General features: G+C 46.3%; 1 protein-coding gene across 1 annotated transcript in view; it reads left to right on the forward strand.

Moving 5' to 3' along the window:
- LOC144153953 (uncharacterized) overlaps positions 1–26,452 on the forward strand; it is a 73,686-nt gene that overhangs the window by 40,395 nt on the left and 6,839 nt on the right. The window contains exons 8-12 of the mRNA XM_077685746.1: positions 2,706–2,744; positions 5,436–5,564; positions 10,596–10,634; positions 16,724–16,846; positions 19,457–19,495. Coding sequence (XP_077541872.1) covers positions 2,706–2,744; positions 5,436–5,564; positions 10,596–10,634; positions 16,724–16,846; positions 19,457–19,495 — 369 coding nt within the window. The remainder of the gene's footprint in view (positions 1–2,705; positions 2,745–5,435; positions 5,565–10,595; positions 10,635–16,723; positions 16,847–19,456; positions 19,496–26,452) is intronic.

Consider the following 26,452-nt stretch of genomic DNA (forward strand, 5'->3'; position numbering starts at 1 on the left):
ACGGGAATATTGCAAGCACGTGGCGTCCGGCTGCTCAAAGAACACTGCCGGCTTAGGCGTATATTACAGCCTGGTGCTTCCGGTAGTATGAATCATAAGCGTGTGCGTGTAGCGCATGGCCTTCTACGCAGTTGGAAGAAGCCCAAGACCAACGGTAAACTCAAAATCTGTATCGCCCGTGTTACAGTGCAAGCAGAGCAATATGCCCGCCAATTGAGCGAAAAAAACCGGTCCAACTTGAGTAGCCGCGCCCAGAGAACTCTAAGCACCTCCGCACTTAACACTACCTACGCTTCGTCACAGGGGCACGAGAATCCAAGTCGAGTATTACTCAACAAATTATAAACTTATCCACGGCTCAGGCACAGAACAAGCCTTTCTGGTAGAAATGCAGTTCTAACTCGCAGCCAAAGCCAACATAGCCATGACGGGCTTAGAATCTCATACAGTGCCTCCCAGCCCCAAATTGGACGAACCCTTCACCGAGCCAAGAAAACAGCCGCTGTCTACAACCTCACCCGAAATAGAGCCCGCGGCAAAGACCGCATACCCAACAAGTTCCTTCGAAATGTCGATTATATGGACCTATGAATCCTTCTAATTTTTATAAAAAGGACACTGAAATCAAAATGCAGGTTGCTCTAGATCGATAGATGAGCTCACAGAGAACATAAATATACCACTCTTACACGCAGCTTTCTTTAAAATAAGCTACAAAATAGAGAAAACGTGAAGAGATGTGCTGCAGCTACTGCCTATACCACGGAGCTCGCACCGAAAGTAGTTAAAACGTCTGGCGTGCCAGGAAAGTCTTTCCTGTCTGCCGCTGGACAGCGCTATTGGACCGTACTTAGGGTGCTGGCACGGCTTTTCGAGGAAGCGGGCGAGCTACGCGCGAGCGGTTTGTTCGACGTCAACATTTCCTGGCCTCAAAAGGACGAAATCTTCCACCAGATTTGACCAGCTCAGCGATCATAGCAAGAACACTATGCTGGCCCCGGATATCTCTTTCGATAACCTCTCCAACCAATCCCTTCTCGCTGGCGTAGCATCCACGGGATGTGGTGAACGAGACTACATCTACGGCTGCTCTTTTATCACAAACCGCACAGCAACGGCAGTCCTGGGGCACCTTTGTTCCAGGCTTTTACAAACCCAAGGAACATGTTCTCGCCCCTTCCAAACTATCTCTTCGGCCTTTAAAGTTGCTAATACTTTTATATGTCATCGTTATTCACCAATAAGAAATTTGCTAGTTTTTGAAACGTCGCCTTTATAGTCCATGGTTTTTTTTTTCCTAGTCAATGAGTGGTTCTGCACTCTGTTATACATAATTGCAGTTAGCCAAATAGAACATACGTATGCTTTGCATGGTTTTTCTAGCGTTGGACGCGTAAAATGCGGATAATGGCATACATTTAATTTTGGCGCAACGGGATAGCGCGGAGATACTTGTGCAGATGGAGAAAAAGGTATGCCAGAATCATTCTGTTAGAAAAACGTGTCTAGAGCGCCATCCTGAAGTATTATGGGCACTCCAATGAAGTTACAGTAATGTCACATCTGGCACATCTTTGCTCTCCCGAATAAAACATAGTGTAACTTAACCTAACCTAAAGAATATAAGGCAATGTGTTAAAGCACGCAATACCGACGTAAGCGATCAAAATAATCACTGAAGAATAAAATAACTTGCCTGAGCCGTAGCCTAACCATTACTATTTTTATGTCGCTAAGGCGGAAACTCCACGCCACCATGGCAGACGCTCCCTCACTTGCCAGCCTAACGTTAAAATTCCAATGCCGCCGGATAGCACTCTAGTCGTGTTTTAAGCGCGGAGCTTTAACGCCATTGATCCACTGGAAGCAGACCAAAGTTGCCAATCAGGAAATAATTCTTCGTAGTGGGTGTGGTTTCCGCGTTAGAAACATAAGACCCTTTTTCGGCACCCAGACACGAAAAACGTCCAGAGAGAGAGAGAGAGAGAGAGAGAGAGAGAGAGAGAGAGAGAGAGAGAGAGAGAGAGAGACTAAACTTTATTCAATTTGCCAGCTGTGTAGCTTAGTCGTCGGCCGTGAGCCAGCTGGACGGCCCACAGTTGATCTTCCGGGCTGAAGCTGAGCAGCACGGTCTCCTGATTTTATTTTCGTGTTTGTGCTGAATGTGTCTGACTGCGAAATTTCAGCATGACTTGCAAACGTTCAATGCTATGCTCTTTATACCTTAAGGGTATAAGGGTATAGCATTAGTCATGCCGCTAAACAAGTTAACCACCAGTGCCACAAAGAGGGGTTTAAGTAAATTTGGATTCCAAGGGCTGCAACTGTTTTGGTCAAGGTCTGCTTTCAGGGTTTCACAGGACTGTCGAACGCAGCCAATAACATTTATGTTTGAGAACTTTTGGGTTCTTAACTATTTGTTTGACAACCTAATGTTTCAAATGGTTTCCGCACAAGCAGCCTAGAACTTAAGAAACGCTACGACTAGTTCTGGAAATTTTCTGCAGAGCGGTGCTTGCGTTTTGGAAATGGAATGTGTCTATGAACATCAGTTGTTGCATGGTGCTTTTAATCCGCATTATTCTACCTCAGCTTCTACGCGTTGTTGATTAGACTTCAGAGATAACTGCTCTAAATAATGATTTATAAGCTGCTGCTAACACGTTTCTGGTTTTCCCAGAATAACAAAGATTTCTTCATTCCAGCTTACCTACTGCACGTTCCTGAACACTGCGACGGGCAAAGTAAGCCATCATTTTACTCAACCTAATCTAACACAAATGTGTTGCCGGCTATTAAATCAACACTACAGTCGTTGACAGCTTAACTCTGCAGTTGCGTTTCCAACATTAAAGGTGTTGTTATAATCCGCAACCAATACCGTCTCGTCGTTTCTGTAACGCCAGTGACGTATGTCGGAAAGGAGAACAACGTCTAATACGGCCGCTCTCGCTTGCCGACTGCCGTCGCGTCATCCAGCGTCAACAACCTCGCTGAGAACGAAAGCGCTGTACGCGATTTTTGTTACGAATGTGCTGTAGTGCAGCAGCAAGCCGCTTTGTGTTCGTTTGTTCTGTGTGCGCCTTTTCAGTCGTGATTAGTACGGCATAAAATTGTGGTGGTCTGTTTTTGTGCGCAACGCCGTCACCGATCAGTCTAGAACCTCGAGGGTGCATCTATCGCTGGAGAGATGGTTGAAAGTGATTCTGCGTAACGTCACCTCTCTGAGGGAATAATATAGGTGGCGTTCGTCTGCGACAGCAGCGGTGACAAGTAGCAAGGGTTCTTTTTTACTGTTGTGAACGTACGGTGCGTCCGATGTTGAGCGCTAAGTTTGCGTAGTTTATGTCAGTCTGGCCAGACGCCACGCCGGATGGTGCTCGCGTGTGTGGCGTGTTGTTTTTGTCGCCTACGGCCGGCCGGTCGTGCAGCGTTACCCGTCATTAAGTGTCTCGTTTAACTTTACCGAAAACAACGGAAGGTACTGTTCTTTACTGATTCGCATCAGTTGCGCATTTCGGTCTGGCTGATCGTGATACAACCGGAACAACGATGAGGTTTTCTTTTTTTCTGACGTAGGCAAGCATATTTGCAGCATTATTACAGATATGTGAGAAGAACGAAACGTTCGTGCACAATAGTCTGAGTCTGCGTAGCTTTACAGAAAAAAAAGCATATGGACGAGCGCGAATATTGGTCAGGTAATCAAAAGAAGTGACTGGAATGTATTTGCTTGTAAGTGGGGTAACTAAACATTGGGACTGTAGTATTGCCCGATCTTGAATCCCGTCATTGAAGAAAGCTGGAAGTATGTCTCCCCGCAGCATAACTTACGTGTTTCCGATACATTTCAAGAGATGCTGATGCACGCAGCGTTGTATACGCTGTTGGTTTGTATGTTCCCGTTGCTAATCAAGTGAGCGTCAGAGAGACTGACTACGTGGACTAAGTTCAACTTGTATTGCGTCCGCAGAGTTGGTATTTCTCAGAAGAGTAGCTCAACGCACTTCGGATTTCAGAGGAATAAACCAACAGTTTATCTTACCATCGTCATTCTGCAAAGTTTATGTGATGGCCTTCATCAGTTATGAATTTTTGTTCATTGCAGTTGTTTTTCATCATGGTGGCTTTAGTTTAATGTTTGCCATACTACAAGTTTACCCTTATAAGCGCGCTTCTTCATGCGCGCTCAAGCTACCTAGTGCAATGTTTGCGCCAGACAGCATCTTATTTATTTCCTTAATAAGCAGTTTTCTTTCACGCAAAAACATGGCTAAAGACGTAACCAGGGGCTCTTCGTGTCCTTCTTTTTGACACGTAGATATGAGCGAGCCCTCCCCCCCCCCCCCCCCCCCTTCCCTCGTCGTAGGGATTAGTGGACGCGAGCAGAAACGGTCAGCGATTGCTGCTCCTCAAACCTACTAGCAAGCAATCGCCGATTCGGCTGCCACGAGCAGCAGGTTGCTCTCGGTGGTGAAAGAAGGGGGTAGTGTGGGATACTCATACAAAGCGCGGACCCCCCGCGCTCTGTGACATCACACTGGCGTGGGGACAACCGACATTGAGCTCATCCCAATGTTGATGCTTGCCAACGAAAGGAGTGAACTGATACGTACTCTTGGTCGAAGACGACAGCTTTTTGAGGGGGTGCCTAAGCACTGAAAATTTGGGTCTGTCTGTCTGTCTGTCTGTCTGTCTGTCTGTCTGTCTGTCTGTCTGTCTGTCTGTCTGTCTGTCTGTCTGTCTGTCTGTCTGTCTGTCTGTCTGTCTGTCTGTCTGTCTGTCTGTCTGTCCCTCGCATTAGCAAGAAATTATACTGGCGAGCTTGCTGATTCGTGGTTGCTGACCCGTTGGGAATCGGTGAGTAAGTGCTCGTTCAGGTGAAGAGTTGTGTAGCGGGGAAGTGGATGAGGGAAAATGGGAATGAAAGAAACAGATTGATACAAAAGGAACAAGAGGGGGTGGGGCAGAGGAATATGAGTGAAAAGGTAAAAAGTTGAAAGGGGCAGAATCGGAACAAAATTGCGGCGTGTAGGGTAGGAAAGAGAAATTAGGAGTAACACAAGAATAGGGAAGACGAATGGGCATTGGGGAGTGCAATTGGTAAGGAGCGGGGAAAGCCACAGGGGAAAAGAAAGGAGAGAGATTCAGCAAAGCTGAAGCTACTGCGAGGGCCTACGAGGCATCCACGTCACCTGCAGCTGTGAAACCACTACGGTCATAGAACACCGCCCCAACAGTTCACGCGCAAGCAGTACCACCTAGAACGCGAATGGAACACTCCACAACGCCGTCGACAATGCAACATGGCGGAGTACACACTACCGGCATATCCGTTCGTCAATTCCTCACTAGTGATTCCGCATTCACTTCATTGTAATGAGCGATAACCTGTTCTAAAATTGTGTTCTTTCCCCTTTCTTTGCCTGGCTCAGTGGGCTAAGGAGGAGCTCCAAATCCAGTACCGTTGCTTTCAAGAGGTTCTTCCCCACATGCCCAGCCGAGCACGCTCTTCACTGTCGTTCCGCTTGGGCCTGGACGTGCAGGCAGAGGTCATCGATAAGGTCAGTAACTGGTTATCTCTCTTGTGGTGGCTAGATAACTAACTGACTTAAGCTTTGCGAAGAGCTACGCCAGTGAACATATTCTAAGACAAGAGGTGACAGAGCCAGCGCACCTCGTAAGCCATGAGTAAGGAACAAAAGTAAGAAGCACTCAGGCGCCAACAAGGGCGACGCACAAAGCGCGTCGTATGTCTCATCTGTACGGCCGGAGACGTTTTATGCTTTACTCTCTCGTCAGTTCCGGATCGCTTGTGCGGCTTTCAGCCCTCACAAACATCGTCATGAGCACCACGAAATACCAGCAAACATTGGTGAAAACAGCACAGGCTTTGTTTCTGTTACATCCATTCGAACAGCGAATGACAATTTAGCAGAAAGATTCACGACAAGCGCGCTTTGCTGTGTTCCAGTTGCCGCTTGCAGGACCCTCTATAATGCACTACAATTGTGTTCACGCGCAACACGGGGCCTGTATCATCTCCCTCAGCAACACCCTGCAGGTCCACTGCGGGGCGAAGGCCTCTCACATTGACCTCCACCCGCTCCTGTCCTGTGCTGTCCATATCCATTCATTGTTTCCGATTTGTCTTATTTCTTTTCTCCATTGTGTTAATGGCCTTCCCCTTCTTCTAGTCCCGTCTCTCGGTATCCATTCTGTTACCCTCGTGGTCCACCTGTTGTCAGTTCGTCCAACTACATGGTCAGCCCAAGTCTATTTCTTTTAATATGTGGCATTCTTTGCCGAGCACCCACACAGCCCAGACCCTGTAATGCCCTGGATTTCCAAAATAATGCAGATTTCGTGGAAGTTCCACCTATAATCGTTATAGAAGTGTAAACGGGGGTAATCATAGCTAAACATAATTTTGAAAAACTAAAAAAAAAAAACAAGAAAGGTATAAGAAATACGATAAATGGCGAACCATGTACGGATATTTTTTTACAAAAAAATGCAGGTTTGGCGCAGGTAACACCGGGAATCACTATACTAGCCTAAATTGAGATGATTGGTCGGACAGGATTTATAAACACACAAAAAATTCGTTGTAAAAACTCACACTCAAGACACGCGAAATAAAAATACTACGCATTGGTAGACAGGTCTTTAAATTTCTGCTGATTTTGTTCGTTTTTTATCTCAACTATGACATCTTCTACTCGAGTATGCTGCCTGATCCAGAATGCTCGTTTCCTGTCCCTGAGTGTTACTCCTATTATTATTCGTTCCATGGCTCGTTGAGCCGACACAACTTTTCTTTCCAGTTGTTTAGAAAGGCGTCAAGTTTATGCTCAATGTGTCATGACCGATAGAACGCATTGGTTAAATATTTTTCCTTTTAGAGATAGAGGTAGCTTACTTTTCATTATTTGTAAGTGCATGCCCAGTGCGCCCCACCCATTCCTATTCTGCTCTGGATTTTTTTCTCGTAACTGGGATCACCAGTTACAACCTGTCCAAGTTTGTTCTATCCTTCCACTTGTTCCCGTATTTCGCTGCCTAGGCTGAAGAGGGCGCTTTCAGCATGCTTATTTATTATTACTTTGGGTTTGCTCAATATTATTTTTAACCCCACTGCGGAGCTTTCTGATTGCAGATCTTCAACCATTTTTCGAAGTTGCTCTGCCAATTCATTGAGCCTATGTCGTCTGCAAAGCTTAGATTGCGCAAGTATTCCCCGTTTATCCTTAAACATGCGTTTTCGCTGTCAACCTTCCTGAACGCCTCCTTCGGACATTCTGTGTACAGTTTTGGTTAGATGGTATCTTCCTGTCGCGCTCCCTTTCGGAGCGGGAACTCTTTGCTTTACTTGTGAAAGATTATTCTGCCTGTACATTCCTCGTCACTGTCGTCTAAGAGTCTTACATAGGTCTTTTCGATTCCTGGGTTTTTCAACGCTGCCAGCACTGCTCCAGTGTCTATCGAATCAAACGATTTTTTCATTCTCTACAAGTACACTGCACTGCAGTGTACTTGCAGATTATACACTGCAGATGTTTCTGCGACTTAATCGATGACATGGATGTGATCTATTGTGAAGTATTCTATCTAAACCCAGCCTATTCCCTCGATTGTTGAAAATCTAGGCTGTCGCTTATGCGGTTAACTATTACCTTCATAAACAGCTTGTAAACAACTAACAGTACACGCTAATAGGACTCTGTAATTCTAGTTTTTTTGATATCTCCCTTCTTGTGAATCCGAACTATGGCGGCGTTTTTCCAGGCTACGAGTATTTTGAAAGTCTGTAAGCATTCTGAGAATAGTTTAGCAAGTTTTTTCACTGCGATATCTTCATCCTCTTTTAGAAGGTCCACGGTTATACCATCCTTGCCTGAAGCTTTTCCATGTTTCATCCGCTTCAAAGCCTTTTCTTCTACCTTCCTCTTTAAAGTTACTAGAGGGACATCTCAAGGTAAGCTTGTGCGTTGAGTAGTTTTCCCTGGTGCAACGTCACAGGCGTATAGCCTTGTGTAGGATCGTTCTGTTCCTTTTATAATCTCGTCCATATTGAGCATAATGTTACCCTGTTCGTCTTTTAGTGCGTACATTCTGTCTCTGCCAGCTTCCTCTTTGTTGACTTCAAGCTTCCTCCTCTCTCCAGCGTTTTCTACATCACTGCCGTGTTGTACGGAAGAATGTCCTCCTTTTTACTTTAATTAATCAATTTTGGCAGCTCCGCTAATTTAATTTGGTCCATTGCACTGGACAATTCCATTTTCTCCCGTTTCGCAATAAGCTCCCTTGTTTTCTGCGTTAGCTTGCCATTGTGTCTCCTACATGCTGCTTTTCCCAGAGATGCTACCGTCTGTGTGATTGCCATTTTTAGCTTCTCATTTAGGGCGTCAACACTGCCGTATTTCTCGTCAGTTAAAAGCGCGAGTTTATTCTTTAAGGTTATTTTAAACCCCTACGACCCGGTTCTGAGCAGAGTTACTCAATATATACTCTGGTTCTGAATCACTGCGACCTGTGTTGTCACCTAAAATGCAGTCAATTTCGTTTTTTGTTTGCTTGTTCTCCCGTTGGCACTTTTCCGTGTCAATTTTCTATTCTTTCGTTTGCTGAAGAATGTGTTAATTAGCCTCAGGTTATTTCTCTCCGCAAATAAAACCAGTGTATCTCCGCGATTACTTGGAGTGCCTATTCCAAAGCTTCCCACCGACGTTTCTCCTACTCTCTTTTCATCTACTTTCACGTTAAAGTCTCCCATCACAATCGTGAACTGTGTTGTTACCTTTTTTTACCGCTGATCCAACGTCTTTGTAGAAACTATCCACCGCCCCGAAATCATAGCCAACCGTTGATCCATACGCTAGCACTATCTTCAAACTGCATTGATTGGTCAGATTGATCACGACGATTCCGACTGGAGAATTCCTCGACGTTCCCTGCTATCTCTGCGTGGATTATAAATCCCATCCCGTGTTCTTTCTTTTCGTGAGGTCCTCGATAGAACAGAATATGTCCGCTACTCAACTTCATGGGGCCTCTCCTGTTCTTCCAACCTCGCTTACCCCTATGATGCTCTTCCCTAATAGTACAGATAAGCTTGCATCGCTAGGCAGAGTTCGCGCGTTGAACGTTGCCATGGACCCTTATTTCGAGTGAACGGGACATCGACCGACCACTCTTTCTATATTGCTCTGTATAAGGCTACGGAGAACACAACCAGTTACAGCTGTCTACTGACACTACCGGCCATCGGAGCAACCAACAACTTTCCTCCATAACTAGAAAACAGCGCGAATCAATGTAACACATAAACACGACGCTGACTAAAAAACATGACTCTATCGACATTACAATTAACCCGAGCCAATGTATTAAAAAAGAGCTTGTAAAAGTGGAAGCTTGGGTGACTTGGTATGCCTAACTGGAAAATAGCGCGAACGGAGAAGAGGCAGCACGCAAACACGGTGTTGACCAACTCGTCCAAGCTTTCACCCTCACAAGCTTCATTTTTAAAGCATTGGGTCCTGTGAGAATTGTATGTCCATCAAACCATGTTTTCCTGCCAGTACGAAACGAGAACTACCCATGGGGAAAGTGTGATCTTTTGTGTTTATTTTGTGGTTTGGAAAGATGTCTGCGGGGAGCAAAATCTGTCGCTCAGTGGCGATTAGGACGATATGATTCGGTAAACAAACCGTATGTGCTCCTTTTCGTGTTACTTTTTAAACCAGGATTTTGTGAAGGACGGCTCTGATTCGAGGTATGGCGGCCTGATTCGACAATCACGTCGAGCGAGTAAGAAGAAACGGGTCTTTACACGTTACTCGAGGAATATTAACGTATGCTGCCTGTCGCAATTCTGCATCGGTAACCCGTGCGTTAATAAATTAACCAAAAGGGGTGAGACATTACCCAGAAATCCGTTACTTGTTACGAGTTTTTATCAGCACTGAGCTGAATCACCGCGGCATATATCTACTAGTGAAAGAAAAGGTTCCATAACAGACATTTAAAATCCAGAATCTCAAGCACGGTTAGTACCAAAATACAGTTGAACATTTTAAAAATTCGATGCACGCTTTGGGGGGAGGGGGGTGCGTTAATTCTTTTATTGTATCTCTACTGCGCTTAAAGGTGTGGCTGTTGCCGTTTTAAGTTTAGATATCAACGTTTCCTGAACAGTTGAAGCCTTCTGCACCTGTCTACCTTGCCACCTTTGCAAAGATCGGAACGCACCAAATAGCGTTTCAGTGCTGGCTATCGCGTTGCCGCATGCCTTAGCGCATACCACAGTAATTGTAACCCACTCTTATTGTAGGAGCTGGGCTGGACGCATGTTGCCGTATGGTTCGCTTAGCAAAGAGTGCTTCTTTACAGGGAAAATCGCAGGGGTGACGAATTTTGGATATGAAATTTCTGGTTTTTTGGGAACTTTGTTGCTGACTCTTTTCTTCCGTTATTTATTTTATTCTATGGTAGTTCAGTAGCGCTACAGATGGCGTGAAATGGCAGACTGGTTAAAGGTTGATGTTCTTACGCTTGAGAACGCTTGACAGGCTTCGTCTCTCTTTTTTCAGATGCTGCAATGTGAGGCAAAAGGCGGCACGCCGTATGGGGTAAGTACGCAGCCAATGTTTTTTGTTTTTTCTTCCTTAGTTGCAACAGCTGATTGCTGTTCTTTTTGCGCTGGAGAAGATTTGAACTCTTAGTCTTCCTGCTCTCCCACAAAGAAGTCGGCTCACTCTCAGTCGGATTACTTTTGCCTAATGCTCCAAAGTGTTCCGGTCGCCTTCATAGCTGTGACCATACGCGTGAGACAGAGTGCAGTGGTTTTCAAGCTGGAATTAAGCGCAATTCGCAACTGCTGCTTGGCAGCGGCGCTGACGTCATCGTGCAAGTGATTCCCTTAGCTGCGGGCTGCTGTTAAGCAGTGTGGTTGACACTATCTTGTTATCGCGTCCACCACCCCACGGCTCTCCAACAGCTACTCTAAACGCACGCACTGCTCCTGGGCTCAAATTTCTGACACCCTGATGCGACAAACGATCGCCATTCCTTCAATTTCCTCAATCTGAGCGAACCACGCCTGTCAGGTGCGGTTCTTACAGATTCGGGAAATTGAATGTTTACATCAGGTTCCAACCCTGCGCCTCACAAGTCAGCCACCTGCGGTGCACCGTTCCCCTTTCGCGCACTACACTAATGGTGACAAAAATTCGGCTCCGCTACCGTTGATAGCGGAAGCGTTTACCTGACTACTGAACGTGGCAGTTTTCTAGGCCACGTCAAAAGCGCATAGGCCCCCATAATTCAATGTAGAAGCTTGCCTCTCCAACAAGGCTGAAATGTTTGGTGCCAGAAAGGTGAAGAAAACACCTTTCTTTTTTACTGCCATAACATATTTCGACACAGTTAAATTTTGAGCCTATAGTTCGAATTCTTTGTGGCCCAGAAACCTTTGGCGGGGCCTAGAATATTTTGACGATGACTGTACCTGTCCGCTTGTCTTGAACTGAGATCTCTGCAGGGAGAACGACAAGGCCGGAGTGGAGTTAAGCGAGCACTCTCTGGGAGAGGAAATAAACTTTATTTTAGCGAATTTATTAAGTGGTCGTTTGGAACATAAGAGGCATTATTATTTCTGAAAGTGCTGAATGATGAACGACTGTGATGCTAGCAGCAGAAGTGCGGTAGCAAATGTTAACGTATTTCGATGAGACAGAGTCGCCAACAAGAATAAGCTTGACACGGTGAGAGCACCGTGCACTGAAGGATGACATTGCCCTTCAAGAGAAATGCGTGCTTTACAGTAGGCAAGAGGTTGGATTGACATTTTATTCGCACCACGCAATTATCTGAACATTAAATTGTTTTCACCCTTCGTGGTATCTTACACAGGTCAGCGCGAATAATGGTATTGCTTGTGTAGCGGAAGCCGCTCGGCACCCCAGCGCAAGCGGCTCCCGCGAGACGGGGCTTTTCCTTTCTCTCCGGTCTGCCGCCGGCTTGACGACAGTGCGCCTTTGTGGAAGACGCGCATTGGCGACGGATCCGCCTGCTTACTTCGGGGGCCATGGTGGTGAAAACGTTTTATTGAGCTGGAACGGAGTTAGTTGAGCCGTTCCTCTCTTGTGGGGGGCGTCCACAAGAGAGGAACGGCTCAACTAACTCCGTTCCAGCTCAATAAAACGTTTTCACCACCATTTCCCCCGCTCTCTTCAACGGTCGCCGACGGGGAAGGCATAACTTGTTGTCCGGCCGACTCCTGACATTAGTCCTGGCGCCGTTGCCGTCTGCTCGCTTGGGGGGCCTTTTTTCTCTCTCTTTTGAAGGACGCGGGGGTTCCCCTTTTTTCCCGCGTCGGGAGACGCTTTCAGCGTACGCATCTTTTGAAAATAGACAGTCTTGTCTTGAAACTGCAAACCAGCTCCACGTCTGCTTTCTCGCCTCCTTCAGCAGCCGACATTCCGGGCTGCTACACTTGCACCAGTGTTCACCAACGCTTCGATATTGTTACCTTCAAGCGATAAAGGCAACGTGTCTTATGAGGATTTGGCGGTCATCCTGATGGATGAAGTTTCCATCCAAAAACTGACTTCCCCTGGTATTCTGAATCCATCCTCCACTCGAGCCTCCAGGGGAGGGTACCCTTGAAATCGATTCGCCCATGCATAAGCATTGCGGAATCCTCCCCTCACCCGAGTGGAGGGACCAAATGAAGTGGAAGAGGGATCCAGAATACGGCACTTAGTTTCTGAGAGGTGAGGGTGGTCATGCAGGGCGGGCCGAAGCTTAAGTACGGCTCTTCGAAATGGTGATGGGGTGTGACGCCACGGTTCACTAGAATTGCGGCAAACTCAGAAGAATCGGAAGGACGAAGAGAGGACCGCCGTATCCGAGATGGGTAACCCTGCTGTCGGTACTAAAGCGCCAAGTTGGGCGAGTTGGTTACTGTATACTAAGGAATTCATCGTACTAGCGAACATTAGGACAGGGACATAGCTTAAGAGAAGACGAAACACACGCTAAAACTTCAACTCAGTTTATGCCACATAAACAGGAAAACACCAGTAAGTACACGAAAAAAGAATGGGTTATCGTAAAAAAAAACGTAATGAAACACTATCACTCATATCACAGGCCACATTACAGCGCCGGTCCATATCACATGGCAGATATTTAACCGACACGTGTAAACAGCCTTCATCCTTCGCCCGCGCTCAACCACCTTCCCCTCTCCAAAAAATGAATTTCTTTTGCGGATAGTGCCAAAGACGGTGCGCTGACGCATACTTCCCCCTCTCTTCCTATATATCAAAAAGGCTTCCACAATTTCTCGGTCGGTTTCGGAGGATGACCGGTACATGATGTGCGTCCCGCAGAAATCTGGTGTGCACCCCTTACACCTACGGCAATGATCAGCCAGGTGGCCAGCCCCCATCTGCGCATTGACAGCCGCCTGGTGCTCTCTCGGCCTCACATTGAGGCACCTGCCTGCTTGGCCAATGTAGCACTTTTTGCACTACAGGGGGATCCTGTAGACCACCGCCGTCGCGCAATTCACAAACCTGCTTGTATGCCGTACGGCACAGCTGGACTTGGTGCCGGGGTTATTCACCCAACGCACCATTTTTGACAGCCTCTCAGGTGCCGAAAAAACCACCTGTACACTACACTTCCCACCAACTTTTTTTTCAGGTGGTGGGACACTTGGTGTACGTAAGGCAAGGCTGCCACAGGAACTCTCTGCCTTTAATTGGCATTCAGAACCGGGCACGGAGTCTGTTTTGAGATTCTTCACAAGGCGCTCTGTCACAGAGGCCGCCATTTCAGGTGAAACAGCTGCCGCTTTCAGTCTTTCCGCTTGCTCCAGCAAGCTAGCCTGCATTCTATGCTGGCAAGACCTGGTAAGCGCCGCCCGCAGAAGGGTCCTTGCAATGCCTCGCTTCACAAGCTTTGAATGGGCTGACTGATGGGGTAGGATGCCCTTTTTACTACGCGGAGCATACTGTCAACAAGGCTGATCACCCCCAAGGAGCAGGGACACATCCAGAAACTGCAAGACACCCATCTCCGGCAACTCGTACCTAAACTTCAAACCACCTGCACACTCAGTGAAAACGCCTAGCACATGGGCAACAATGGTATCTCTATCACCGGGCACGCCGTCTAGGCTGGTCCAGACGGGGCGAGCTCCTCTTAAATGATATCTCACCAATTCCGTGCCGCGGAGCATTGAGGGTAGCAGCAGCAGCACACGCGGAGGCACAGCTCAGGCTCTTCCCGAATCGGTTCTAGAATTGCAGCTCGGAGGTCCTCATCGCCTGTGTGCAGGTTCGCATATTCACAATCCATATGGCTAGGGGCCCGCACCTACTTGGGACGCGTTTGACAGCAGAAACGCACCTAAAGCAAATAAAAAGCATCACTGGTTCCCATTTCCACATTTCCACGTTTACGTGGAAACGGCCCTGCACGAGGCCCACAAGGAAATGGTTTCAGTCCGATTTATAACAGTGTGAGGCTGTCACTTCATATTACGTTAGCGTTTTCACTGTTATGCGACTTGGAAGCACACGCCTCGAGACAAAAAGCACTTGCGTATTATCCCACAGTTAAGTTCCATTGTCTTCAGTCGGGTCCCCCAAAGAATCGTGGGCTGCGCACCACACAAAAACTACGCCGTTCACGTATAGCGACTTTCATCGTAAAGGCCCGTTTACGGTCGCAAAGACCGGCTGCCATGGCCAGAATTGCTTGGCGCCGAGCTTTCGTGGAGCGACAGTTGCAAATCAGTTCCGACGGGACGCCATGAACACAGATAAGCGTCGCACTTACCCTATATGCGCAATCGCCAAAGCGTAGAGGTTCTTCATAGCGCTGCCAGTCGATCCGCAAAGGCATTTCAAAAGCTCGCACATACACAAACTTCTTTAGTAGCACTGTTGCCGCTGCTGCTATATGAGGCGATTTTTTTTAAATGAGCCAAATCCACAAACCGAAACAAATTCAGATAAAATGGCAGTGATAAGAAAAACTCAACAACTTTCCCCTTGAAAAGAGGTTGCAATAAAATTGGTGAGATAACGTACGGTAAACGTGTACGCAGATCGCACTTCTTATCGAAAATGCGCCAGATCCTACTGTAGCTTGAATCAAAATGAGCCAAATTCATTTGGCGAATGGGAGGTTTCTTTGTCGTGGCTGATCGGACTCTCTCGGAGCACTTTTTAGAACTTCTTTTCTTTTTTGGAGCTGGCTTATCATAGATTCTGGTGGCAATTAAGAAATCGGGGAAAGAACTGTTCCCAAACGTCAACGACAAACAGAACAGAAGACGGAGGGAAGTGAATGAAACTGAGAGATGTGAAACAATCATTTCATCCTGTCTCCCCCGCCGCTATAGAGTAGATCTGTTTTTTTTGTTTTTGTTTTACAGCCATATTTACCATTTTATTACTCAACTAAGTAGCCACGCAAGCTACGATCCCTGGCACTCCCACCGCCCCTCTGTTGTTGCGAGTTACTTGATTGAGGTAAAGAATAAGTTATGACCAGCCTTCTTGTGCAGAATTTTTTTTTGGAAATTCATGGCAAGGCACTGAAGATGTTGCTTTCTTTGTGAAAGTGTTCAGGCGTGCGCAATGAAGTAATACTGTGGGAGAATCCGAATAGAGCTGCGTATGCTCCCACGAGGACTCACGTGCTCTCCATGTATAGTTGTAGTGTTCTTGAAGTCCTGCTGCCTATGTTTAATGCCTTTTCCGCCAAACCTTTATCGTACCATCCTTGATAGTCATTTGAAATAAAGTTTTCATAAAAATTCCGCATCACAATGGTTGTGTACAGCCCCGACCTCACCACACTGTACGGACTGGTGGCCAGGGGCAGGAGCTGCTGTACACATATGAGTCTCATAATTAGGGAACCACCCCGTCTGGTGCCTGCGCACACACACCTTCTTTATGGGCTCAATAAAAACTTGATTCTCTCTCTCTCTCAATTCAACGAACGAAATCCAAACTTATCATCCTAAAATTTCTCAAATCCGCCGCATAATTTTTAATTGCCTGTGGCCGTAAACTTCTCTTAGATTACATGCAAAACATGTCATATAATAGCTTTGACAGCCTCGCCTTTAGGTCCCGTACGAAACTTTCGCTTTAATCGCATATTCTGTTTAAGTGGATTTGACTCATTTCGAAAAAAACGCCTCATAGGTCAACGTGCCTCGCGTATGGTGTGCTTTGGGATTGCATGACCCAATTTAAACAGATGTTTCCAGATGCACTTCCGCAATTCGGTATGGTTCCGCAATGCCTTTGTGGCTTTTGCGTTTCGTAAAGAATCCCTGAAATGTAAAAGAATAAGTGTCTTCTAGATGCATACTCAACGGGCAGGGCTACAAAGCCGTACCGCCGTCTGTCAAGATTTCTTAGGATTTATTTGGATCTTTAAATCTGATTACATGACTTCAACCGTACACATTCATAACCTGACGTATTTGAGTGAATTGTAGCCATTCGAAAGCTTCGCTTGTGCAGTTGAATGTGCTTTTGCAATTGTGATTCAATTGCAATTGAATGCTAGAGGTCAAGAGCACCATTATTTTTCTCACAAAAAGCATACATTTTGCGGCGGCCGTATGTTGTTTTTTGCAAATACACTGATATAATGCATCTCCACTCGGTCTTCGCTGCGCCAGTTTGAAGGAGTCCAGCGCCCGAAGTACATCCGCTGCGTTTCCGGAGTCCAGCGCCATCGCCCTCACAGCTCCGAGCTCTTTGACACCTCTACAATTTACGACAATCCGGACCCTATCCAAAAGGCAAGTAACTGCGCTGCGAATTCAACCATTCCGGTCTACATTACAACATAGGGTAGACCTTTCATTGAGACAGTAATAGATTGAACGACGTCAATTTGCTCTAACTTTGCGAAGTTAACGAAGAGCCAGATTATCATTTGGAAAGCGGAAATTTTGTACTGGGCGGAGGAATCACGGGACAACACTACGTGCAAACAGACAGACAGACAGACAGACAGACCAAAATTTCTGCCTTTAAGTACCCCGAGAGAGGCTATAGTTTTTAATAAGGCATTAGCAACGCACCTACTAAAAAAGATACAAGGCCAGCGCTTTAGAGGAGATCCAGAGTGTCTGTTTACGACGCTTCGCAGCAAGACGAAGGCTCGGGCTATTGCAATGGGCCCTGTGTGCACGGGAGCACCACGTGAGCACCACAGATGCCGAAACGCACCAAGATGGGAGGTTCTGACGCGCACTGCACCCCACAATCCGACTACGACATCAGCCCTCGAAGTGAATGCATTCGACGAGGGTACCCTGCGCCATCTATTACCAGAATGACTTGTTTACTTGTTAAAGACCGTTGTCTTGTTGTGTGTTCCTTTTTTCGTTTTTGAAACAATGATGTAGCAGGCTGCTGTCATTGCCAGCATTGAGCTAGCTACTCTAGAACTACGCGACCCGCTGAAGCATCCGGGGCTTATCACTGGCCCGTATCAATCATGACCGGCTTTATTGATTGTTCAATAAACTGTACGTTTTCTCCAGATAGTTGTGAGGGCACTTTCTATTCGAAAATCGCGAAGTCCCTTACGCATAGTTTCTTAGGTATCCTGATGCGGGCAGCTCACGTCGCGGGCAACATGGTAGACGGCTTGCGAAGCAGTCTAATTCGACGCCTAAAGCGATAAGAATTGGAACAGCGCAGTCACCACCACAGCAGAAGAAAGCATTGTAGCAGACATGTTCATAAACTCAATCCGCAGTTCCGTAAAACACAAAAAAATATTATACACATAACGAAATTTACAAAGTAAACAAAAGCATTTTCTCAACTGGTAAATTATACGAAACATTTCAAATACAAATTATTTCGTTACAACGCCATTTTGCCATAAGGTGGCGCTGGCGTCGTTTCTCAGTTTAGACATCAAGTAGCTTCAGCAAGATTTCTTGACAGGCTATTTGGTCTGATACTTGAAAACCCATGAGGATTGCGCTCGTCCTGTTGTCTTCCCTATGTGTGTCATCCTTCTGGGCAATCCTCGTGGCTTTTGAAGTAGCTTGCATCGTTGTTGACTTGCATGCTGTCTCCAAGACTCAGTCTTCGTTTACAGGTTTGTTCGTATTACAACGGGGCTTACAATTGCGGACTATTCACGAAGACGGCAACGAAGCCGTCGAAAAGGGGACATTAGAAGGGACCCTTAGAAAGGTTTGCTACAAAGAAGTGACAGTTGTGAGGTTCGCTTGCTTTAAAATCATACTAGCGATACAGCCGCCTATGTTTTGTGGCTGACAGCTCCCTGACGTTATCCACAACCTGTTGTATCATTTTTTTTTACTTGGTCAGCGTTACGAAAATGTAAAAGAACAAAAGAGTGGCTGCCTGCATTACTACATACTTTGTAATCGCAAAAAAAGAAACGTGTGTGAGCGAATACTAATTCATAATGTACAGGTGGTTGCGCGGTGATTTTACATGTGTCTTTTAATGCGAAAGCAATAAGTTGCCCATAGAGCGAAAAAGCCGTCAACAAAGCAAAAAGCAAAAGTTGGCTATTTAATACGCGTCGCAGCTTATGAGTTTGCAGGCGAGCAGTACAACGGAAAGCTTTATCCAGTCCACCATGCATTCTAGCAGTGATCGCAAATGGCACTTAAATAGAAGTTTTCAAACAATTTTTGGCGCCTCAAAACCACAAGTCACAAGGATTTTTTTATGAGGGGATTTTCAACGAGAGCTAGCTGCGAATTCTCACTCTTTCCCAAGTCAGAAGCCTTGGGCAGGAAATTGATATGGGAGTAACAGGGTCACCAGCCGATGGACGTAGGCAAAATATGATTGAAGAACGCTGGTGTAGGCGCCACGGTGCTTAATATACGAATAGTATATTAAGCACCGTGACTGAATTACTAACAGTCAAGCACCGTGATTGAATTACGAAAAGTCATGTGACTGCAGTCAACCGCAAACAAACCGCACGATTTTAAATCTGGGCCTCAAAACCGGATTCCAAAAAACTACTTCTTTGACTGAAAACAACAGCGAGTTTGACTACACTTAGTTTCGTGCTTGTAGGTATTGTAAATGAGACCATCAATAAGGTATTTAAGAAAGATTTCTGATTTAAACTTTATATCTTTCAGTTCGAAATTATTTTTTTTTCATACAGCTGTTCCATAATAAATATAAAAGATTCCACCACAAAAATTAGACTGTGTACAAATCCTTGTTCTGTAGCTCTTAATTGGTATCCTCCTATCCTTTTCCACGCTATAATGTTATATCGAAATATTTAAAATTTCTGGGTAATTTCGCTATTGTAGTGAAAAAACAGATAAAAAATAAAATCATTCAATTCTGAAATCTGGAAGCAGATATGCAAATGAGTCTTTCTATTACAGCTGGAATTGTGCCTCTTGCATAAGCGATCATCAAGTGAGGTAAGCATTTTACCAATAAAATAACGCTTCTTTTAGAAGTCCATATAGAGCAAAACTAGTACAATGTGGTTTATGCGTTCACGAGGTAGAGCGAGTATTTATATGCCCCATTTCTGTGAGTGCTCGGCTTATTCGCTTCTAGTAAAACGTTGACGGTGGACAGATGGATCAAAACTCACGTTTGAAATAGTTGGACGAAAGCGTTTTTTTTATATATAAAATCATACCTATTGGTTTTGCCTTTCCGATCCAGATGAAGAAGGTGGTTTCTAAAGTAATGGGCTGCTGATAACATTCGATGTTGGTGCAACGGTCGGTAACTTTGCTCCAGTGGCTATACGCAGGATAGATGGCGCTTGTGAATACCTTCGAGTAATTCTACGCAATCGAGTACCCAGATAAATATAAGGGTGAGTAGGTGCGTGGAATGTCGAATTCATGCCCAAATCGTGGCATTCGCAACATCTCTAAGCTCGTTGTAAGCATTTCTTCAGCGGCGGAATGCAGCACGCCACTTCTTCGCTGCATACACTATTCCTGGTGTCCAAGCACCTTCCTCTGTGGCGCAAGACAATTCGTTTAGCGCCTCCTTAGAGTACTATACTCAATAATGAATAAATTGAAAACAGCACATAACGAACACAAATGAGCACAAAGCAAAAAGAACTTCCAGTACTAGTAGATTTTTATATTAGGGAATAGAAAGGCTAGTGGAGGTAATGGGAGTAGCAGGGTGATCTTTGACGGTCGTGCGTGAAGCTTCAGGTACCGATCTGGGTGTAGAACCCGGCTCACACTACTCGTGCCGGACGCTCTCAGTGGTAAAAAAGTGCATGGCATGGTAAGGAATCGTGTGTCGTAACATGAGGGACCGTCCGGCGAGGGACCATATGCATGGAGGGGAAATCTGAATTGTCTGCGCATGCAGCACGATGAGAAATTAAATCATGATGTCTGGGACAGAGTTCACTGAACAGTGAGGGAAATGAGGGGGGAGAGGGGTGAGAAATAAGCGCGGAATTGGCAAGAGTCTTGGGGAAATTTTGGTGGGGTGCGGTCGAGGTGGGACTCCGCAGAGGTACCCAAGCTGGGTATTGACGTGAGGCGGTATAGGAGCACGTGGCGACCATTCTCTGGTTGGAGGAGAAAAATTGGCCGCTTATCTGTTCTGTTTTTTTTTTCTTTGGCTGCTAATGTAGCCGAAGGGCGATTCTGGGCAACGGACAGCCGAATAAACACAGCAGTCTTATGAAAACAGCCTCAATTCGGTTGTTATTCTTTGCCGATGATTGCATTGTCTATACAGCCATCCTTACCCCGGCAATTGGTGATAACTGTAAGCCATTTCCAGCTCCTTTCTAGATAATAAAATCCTTTCTAGATAATAAATGAACATCGCAATGCATATTCTCTAGGATTTACCGATAATTCGTTTGTACCGGATTTTTCTCATTTGTGTGTAAGCAGCCCAGAAATTCCTTTTATGAACTTGCTAGGCGTGTACGAATTATAATGGCGTGCATATATGACGCCTCTGGCTAATTAATACAATTACATAAAATTTAGTAAGCCCATTATTTAATCAAATATTTTAGTCACCTTTCTTGAGCAAAACAATGACTTTAGTGATATGCATCGCGAAAGGTAAAATACCACTGAAAGGAAAAACGAGCATGTGTTATGCAAATGATACCAGCGAGATATGTATCGTTTATGGTGTGCAATTTAGTCACGTTGGATAACCGAAACCCTAGTTTTCAACTGAAAAATGGCAATAAAAACGTACTTCAGTCTCGAGCTTCAAGTAGACTTGGAACGAAGTGTTCGTAAACCTTCAATACACCTGAAATAATTCTATTCACAAGCATGAGGTTGGCAAGTGCAGGGGTTAATTAGTTCTTAAACTCATATAACAGATCGCTTCTGGCGCATCCTTACGAACACAGCGTTACACTTCTTCCAACATTTTTCAAGAACTAGCTGCGCTTGTAACGTGCTCAATAATCCCTCTCACTGCGGCGGCTCAGTGGCGAAGGCGTCGTGCTGCTGAGCCCAAGGACGCGGGTTCGGTCCCGGTCGCAGCTCCTGCTCGTCTGATGCAAACGAAAGGCGAAAATCCCCGTGTGTCGAGATTTCGGCGGACATCAAAGATTCTGAGGTTGGGAAATATAATCTGGAGCCCTCCACACTACGGTGCGGATCCCAGCCCAGCTGTAGTTTGTAACCCGATAATGTGAATGTTTGGTTAGCCTAATAACCCTATCGCGTTAAAACAAATTTGAGTGGTCTGGTACCCTCCGCGGTGGCTCAGTGGTTAAGGCGTTGTGCTAGTGAGCACGAGGACGCGGGTTCGATTCCCGCCCGCGGCGGCCGCTTTTCTGATATTGCCGAAAATCAAAAACACCCGTGTGTAGAGATTTCGGCGCACGTTAAAGATCCCCAGGTGGTCAAAATTAATCCAGAGCCCTCCAATACGGCGCGCCTGATCGCCTGCGTTGCATCGGAGAGTTAAACCCTACAATGATGATGATGATGAATTGATTGATTGATGGGCTGTTTATTGGAGGAGGTCATAAGACCCTGAAGGGGATGGGGGAGAGTGGGAAAGGGAAAAAAATATGAAAATAAAAGTAATCGCTAACACATTTGCACTTTTTGCCCCATTACAAAGTCAGTTCGCACTTGTCACAGAATCACTGACCCATACAGGGCTGAGTCAATCACGAATCAAACTGCTTTATAGAGACCATTCTGGAGAGAGAACTCTACAATTGCCTCTAATAAAGAGGGATTAGCACGCATTTGGCTAATATGGTCCTGTTCATCACACGGGATGGAGTGTAGTGTAAAAAGTTCCGATCGTCCTTGTGAAAATGCAGAGCACATCCAGATAAGGTGGTAAAGATTGGAAACGACTGATTCCCCACAAAATATGCACTTTGGAGTATATGCTGTACGAGGATAGGTCCATTTAAAGAGAATGTCGGGGGTATATGCACAGTTTGCGTATATCTTGTTTGCAATAACTTCTCCTTTTCTGGGGAGACGTTTTAGAGGTGTGAGGAAACCCACAGGGGAGGATTCCTGGAGGCGCTGACGACTAAGGATCTTTGCTTTGCGGTAGTTTTCAGGCCAGGTCGCGTCCTGTGGGGGTGGGTCAGAAGAAACCACGGGAGGATGTGAGAGACCCTCCCGGGCAGCCATGTGGGCTAACTGGTTCCCTGTGTCACCCTCGGTGTGCGCCGGGGTCCAAACCAAACGAACAGATACGAATTCTTGCCGTAGCTCCTGAATTTTTCTCAGTATAGTAGTGGCAGTTGCGTTTGGGGTGAAAGAACGATTTAATTCACGAAGTGCCACGTGCGAGTCTGTGATAACGCGTAGCTTTGTTTGGGGAAGTGACGGGCGATTCTTTTGGATGCTTTGAAGGGCACATAGAATTCCGAAAAGTTCGGCTTCTGCTACTAGGCCATGGATTTGTGAGATATTGCAGGACCCATCCAGGGGTGGAAATTCAGGGCAAGTCCAAGCTACCGCTGCGGCATTGTTGGCCACTGCTGCGTCTGTGAAAACATCTAGTTCGTCAATGGCTTTGTCTTGCCGTATACGCCTAACAAGACGCTCTCTAGCCGCCGGGTTGGAGCGCCGTATAGGCCGTCGTCTGATGAGTCCAAGCGGTGGACGTTCCCATGGGGGGATAGTACCTTGAAAGGGTGCCTCCTCAAAGACGCTGTTTAACGCGTCCCATTTTAAGATTGCTTGTCCTTGCGGTGAGCATTCTAGGCGCGTTTGAAAACGTAGCTGAGTTTCCTCCACGAGTTGTCGTATCGGGGGAAGAGGAACTGCCAACTCTAGAAGATCATTTCTGGTGTGTCGAGGGAGACCCGTGATGGTTCGAATCATAGAACGATTTAGTATTTCCAAATCGCGCAGATGCCGGGGGCTTAAGTTATATATTGGAAAACCGTATGCTAGCCGGCCATGGGCCACTGCTCTGGCGAGAGTTTGACAAGAGGCTTGTTGTGAACCACCGTACTTGCTTGAGATACGAGTAATAAGATGCATCGTAGCACGCCAGGTGGTACGAAGGCTCCGAATCCATGCTTGAGGGCTGTTGCAGCTGCTCAGTTGGAGACCGAGAAGTCGGACGGTTCCGTTTTGGGATGAGATTGATGTACCGCCGAAATGAAGGGTCAAGATATGAGACAGATCAGTTTTGCGTTTGCCGTTGATGCTGACAAATTCCGTCTTCTGTGGTGAGAGTTCCAGGTTGAAGGCGGACAAAGAGCGTTCTAGGCTAAAAACGGCAGCCTGAAGTTCTGACTGCATGGCTTCCTTGCCATCGTAGTCGGCCGCTTCTGTCCAGACGACGACATCGTCGGCGTACAGGGCGAATCGAGCGGAGGTATCCTTTTCAAGCTGTCGGGCCACACGGTTCATTGCAAGGTTGAACAGCATTGGTCCGAGTATAGAGCCTTGAGGAACTCCTCGGTCTACGTAGTAAGTGGTGACTTCATGGCCTGGAGAGTTCAGTTGTATAGGGCGATGTTGCAGGAAATTTCGGATCCAGGCTTGTGCCTTTGCACTGGGAAAAGCCTGGGACAGCTCCTGTAGGATGCCATTTTGGCAAACATTGTCAAAAGCCTTGCGTATATCTAAAGAGAGGACGTAATCTGGGATGCATTTTCTGGATTTACGGTTGATGACTCGCCGCAGGAGCCATAGGAAGTCATGCGTTCCGAGATTTGGGCGGAAGCCAGTTTGAGCTGGGTGGAACCAGCCTGTGCGTTCCAGATGATACTTCAAACGATTATTTATCAGTCTTTCCATTATCTTGCTTAGAGTAGGAGTGAGTGCAATGGGCCGCAAATTTTCAGGTTTTCTAGCATCCTTTCCTGCCTTGGGAATAGGGTGTATGATCGTTGTTTTGAGGTGTTCAGGAACTTCGCCCGATTCCCATGACCGATTAATAAGCTCGAGAAGAATAGAATGCCCTTCTGGGGGCAGATTCCGGAGGTCCTGCCAGGTGACTGCGTCGTGTCCTGGGGCAGACTTAGGCTTCCCTTGGTTGAGTGCTATTTGTAGTTCCCCATGTGTAAAGGGACTATCTAGAGAAGGGTCAGGTTCTGGTATCTCAATAACAGAAAGGGGTTGAAGGCAACTGGAGTCGGATGTCGCATGGGGGAACAAGGTTTTCACGATAGCCTTTTCAACATCCGTGTAATTCATGTGTAGGCATAGTTCTTCGACGATTGAGAGCTTGGTCTTATTCTTGCCACACAGGCCACGAAAGATCGCCCAAAGGCGTGCGAGCCCTCTCTCCTGACCTAGTCGTTGGCAGAGATCATGCCATTTCTCGTTTTGGAGGGTTTTCTGGTATTCGTGAATAATTTTATACTGCCTTTTGAGCTTCAATAAATCGCGATGTTTCTTTCCTTGAGATCGGTAGTGATTAGTAAGTCGCTCCGCAGTTCGCAAAAGGTTATGCATGTGGAGGTCTGGTTGGGAAATCTCAACAGTGCTTTCAACAGTTTCGATAGCATTCGTGCGAGCAGTCGTGATATTGGCAACCAGTGTAGGGATGTCGGAAATGTCCGTTGGCTTAAATAGCGTCCGAAACGAGTTCCAGTTAATTGTAGAGTACTGACATTTACGTCGGAGTTTCTTGGCATTCAAATGAAGAAGAATAGGGTAGTGATCGCTACCCCAGGTACAAGGGGCAGTTTGCCATGACTTGACTATACCAGGTGTGGAGAAGGTGAGGTCTGGCGTTGTGTCTCTTTGGGAGGAATGTAGGCCTACGCGAGTGTAAACAAAAGGCTCGTTTCGCAATTGTAGGTGGCTAAACTCTATCGCTTGCTCAAGAAGCTTCCCACGGAGATCACTAGTGGGGTATCCCCAAAGCGTGCTTCGAGCATTGAAATCTCCACCAATTATGATGGGTCCAGAAAAATTCAAAGAAAGAACATGAGGAATCCAGTCGTATGTGCCCCGAACGTGCGAGGTGCATTGAGGGCGATAATAGACGCAGACTAGTAGAAGGGCTTTGCCACCGGGGGGGGTCGATTCGGACAATTATTACCTCGCGAGATGAATCGCTGGCTTTGTCCCAATGATGCTGGACAGCTTTGCAAGACTTGTGAACAAGAATAGCGGCCTGACCACTAACGCTGGGTGCTTTGTTAGGGTCTTTTGACTTGTGGGGTATGGTAGGGTCCGCGAAAGAAACATAATTAGGAATTTTGCATGTGCCTCTAGTTTCTTGCAACAGTAGGGCCAAAGGCTGTAGAGAAGAGATTTGGTGTTTAAGAAGAGGACCTGTTTGAGCAAAGCTGCGACAGTTCCATTTAACTATTAGCCTTTTGGGAGGATGGGAGGGCGAGAAGGACATCTACTGAGTTTCTTTTTTTCTGCGTTTGGCTTCCTCTGGCGTCATCATTCTAGTGAATTCCTGCATTTGCTGTGTGACTTGTTGGATGTATTCTTTAAGGCTGTTGAATTGTTCTTGTAACGACGTAATGCCACTAAAAGCCTTCTGGCACTCTTTGTTGTTTTGAAATCTTAGCTGCGCCTCTCGCTGCTCAAGCATCTGCTCCGTGATAAACGCGGAGGAGGCGTCAAGTAAGGCGTTTTTTTGGCGCTGAACACGAGAACGGCTTCGGCGTTCGAAACTCTGCGGTGGAGGTGGAGAAGCCGACTCCTTGCGACGTACAGATTTTCGGAGAGACCCAAGTTCCTTCTTCAAGTTTTGCAGCTCAGTGCGTAATTCATGAAGTTCTTTTTTAAGTTGTGCGTTCTCCACCATTACCGGGTGACTTGGAGGTAGAGAGTGCAAAGATTGTGCGTTATCCTTATTCATGCCAGTCACTGCAGAAGCCCACGAGACTCCAGTAGAAGCTGGGCTGGAAGCACTCATAGACCCGGATGCTGGAGGATTGTTGCGTACAGTTTGGGTTT

The sequence above is a fragment of the Haemaphysalis longicornis genome, unplaced genomic scaffold (genome assembly GCF_048455015.1).
Source record: "Haemaphysalis longicornis isolate Haplotype H1 unplaced genomic scaffold, Haemaphysalis longicornis Haplotype H1 scaffold_9, whole genome shotgun sequence".
Lineage (NCBI taxonomy): Eukaryota > Metazoa > Arthropoda > Arachnida > Ixodida > Ixodidae > Haemaphysalis > Haemaphysalis longicornis.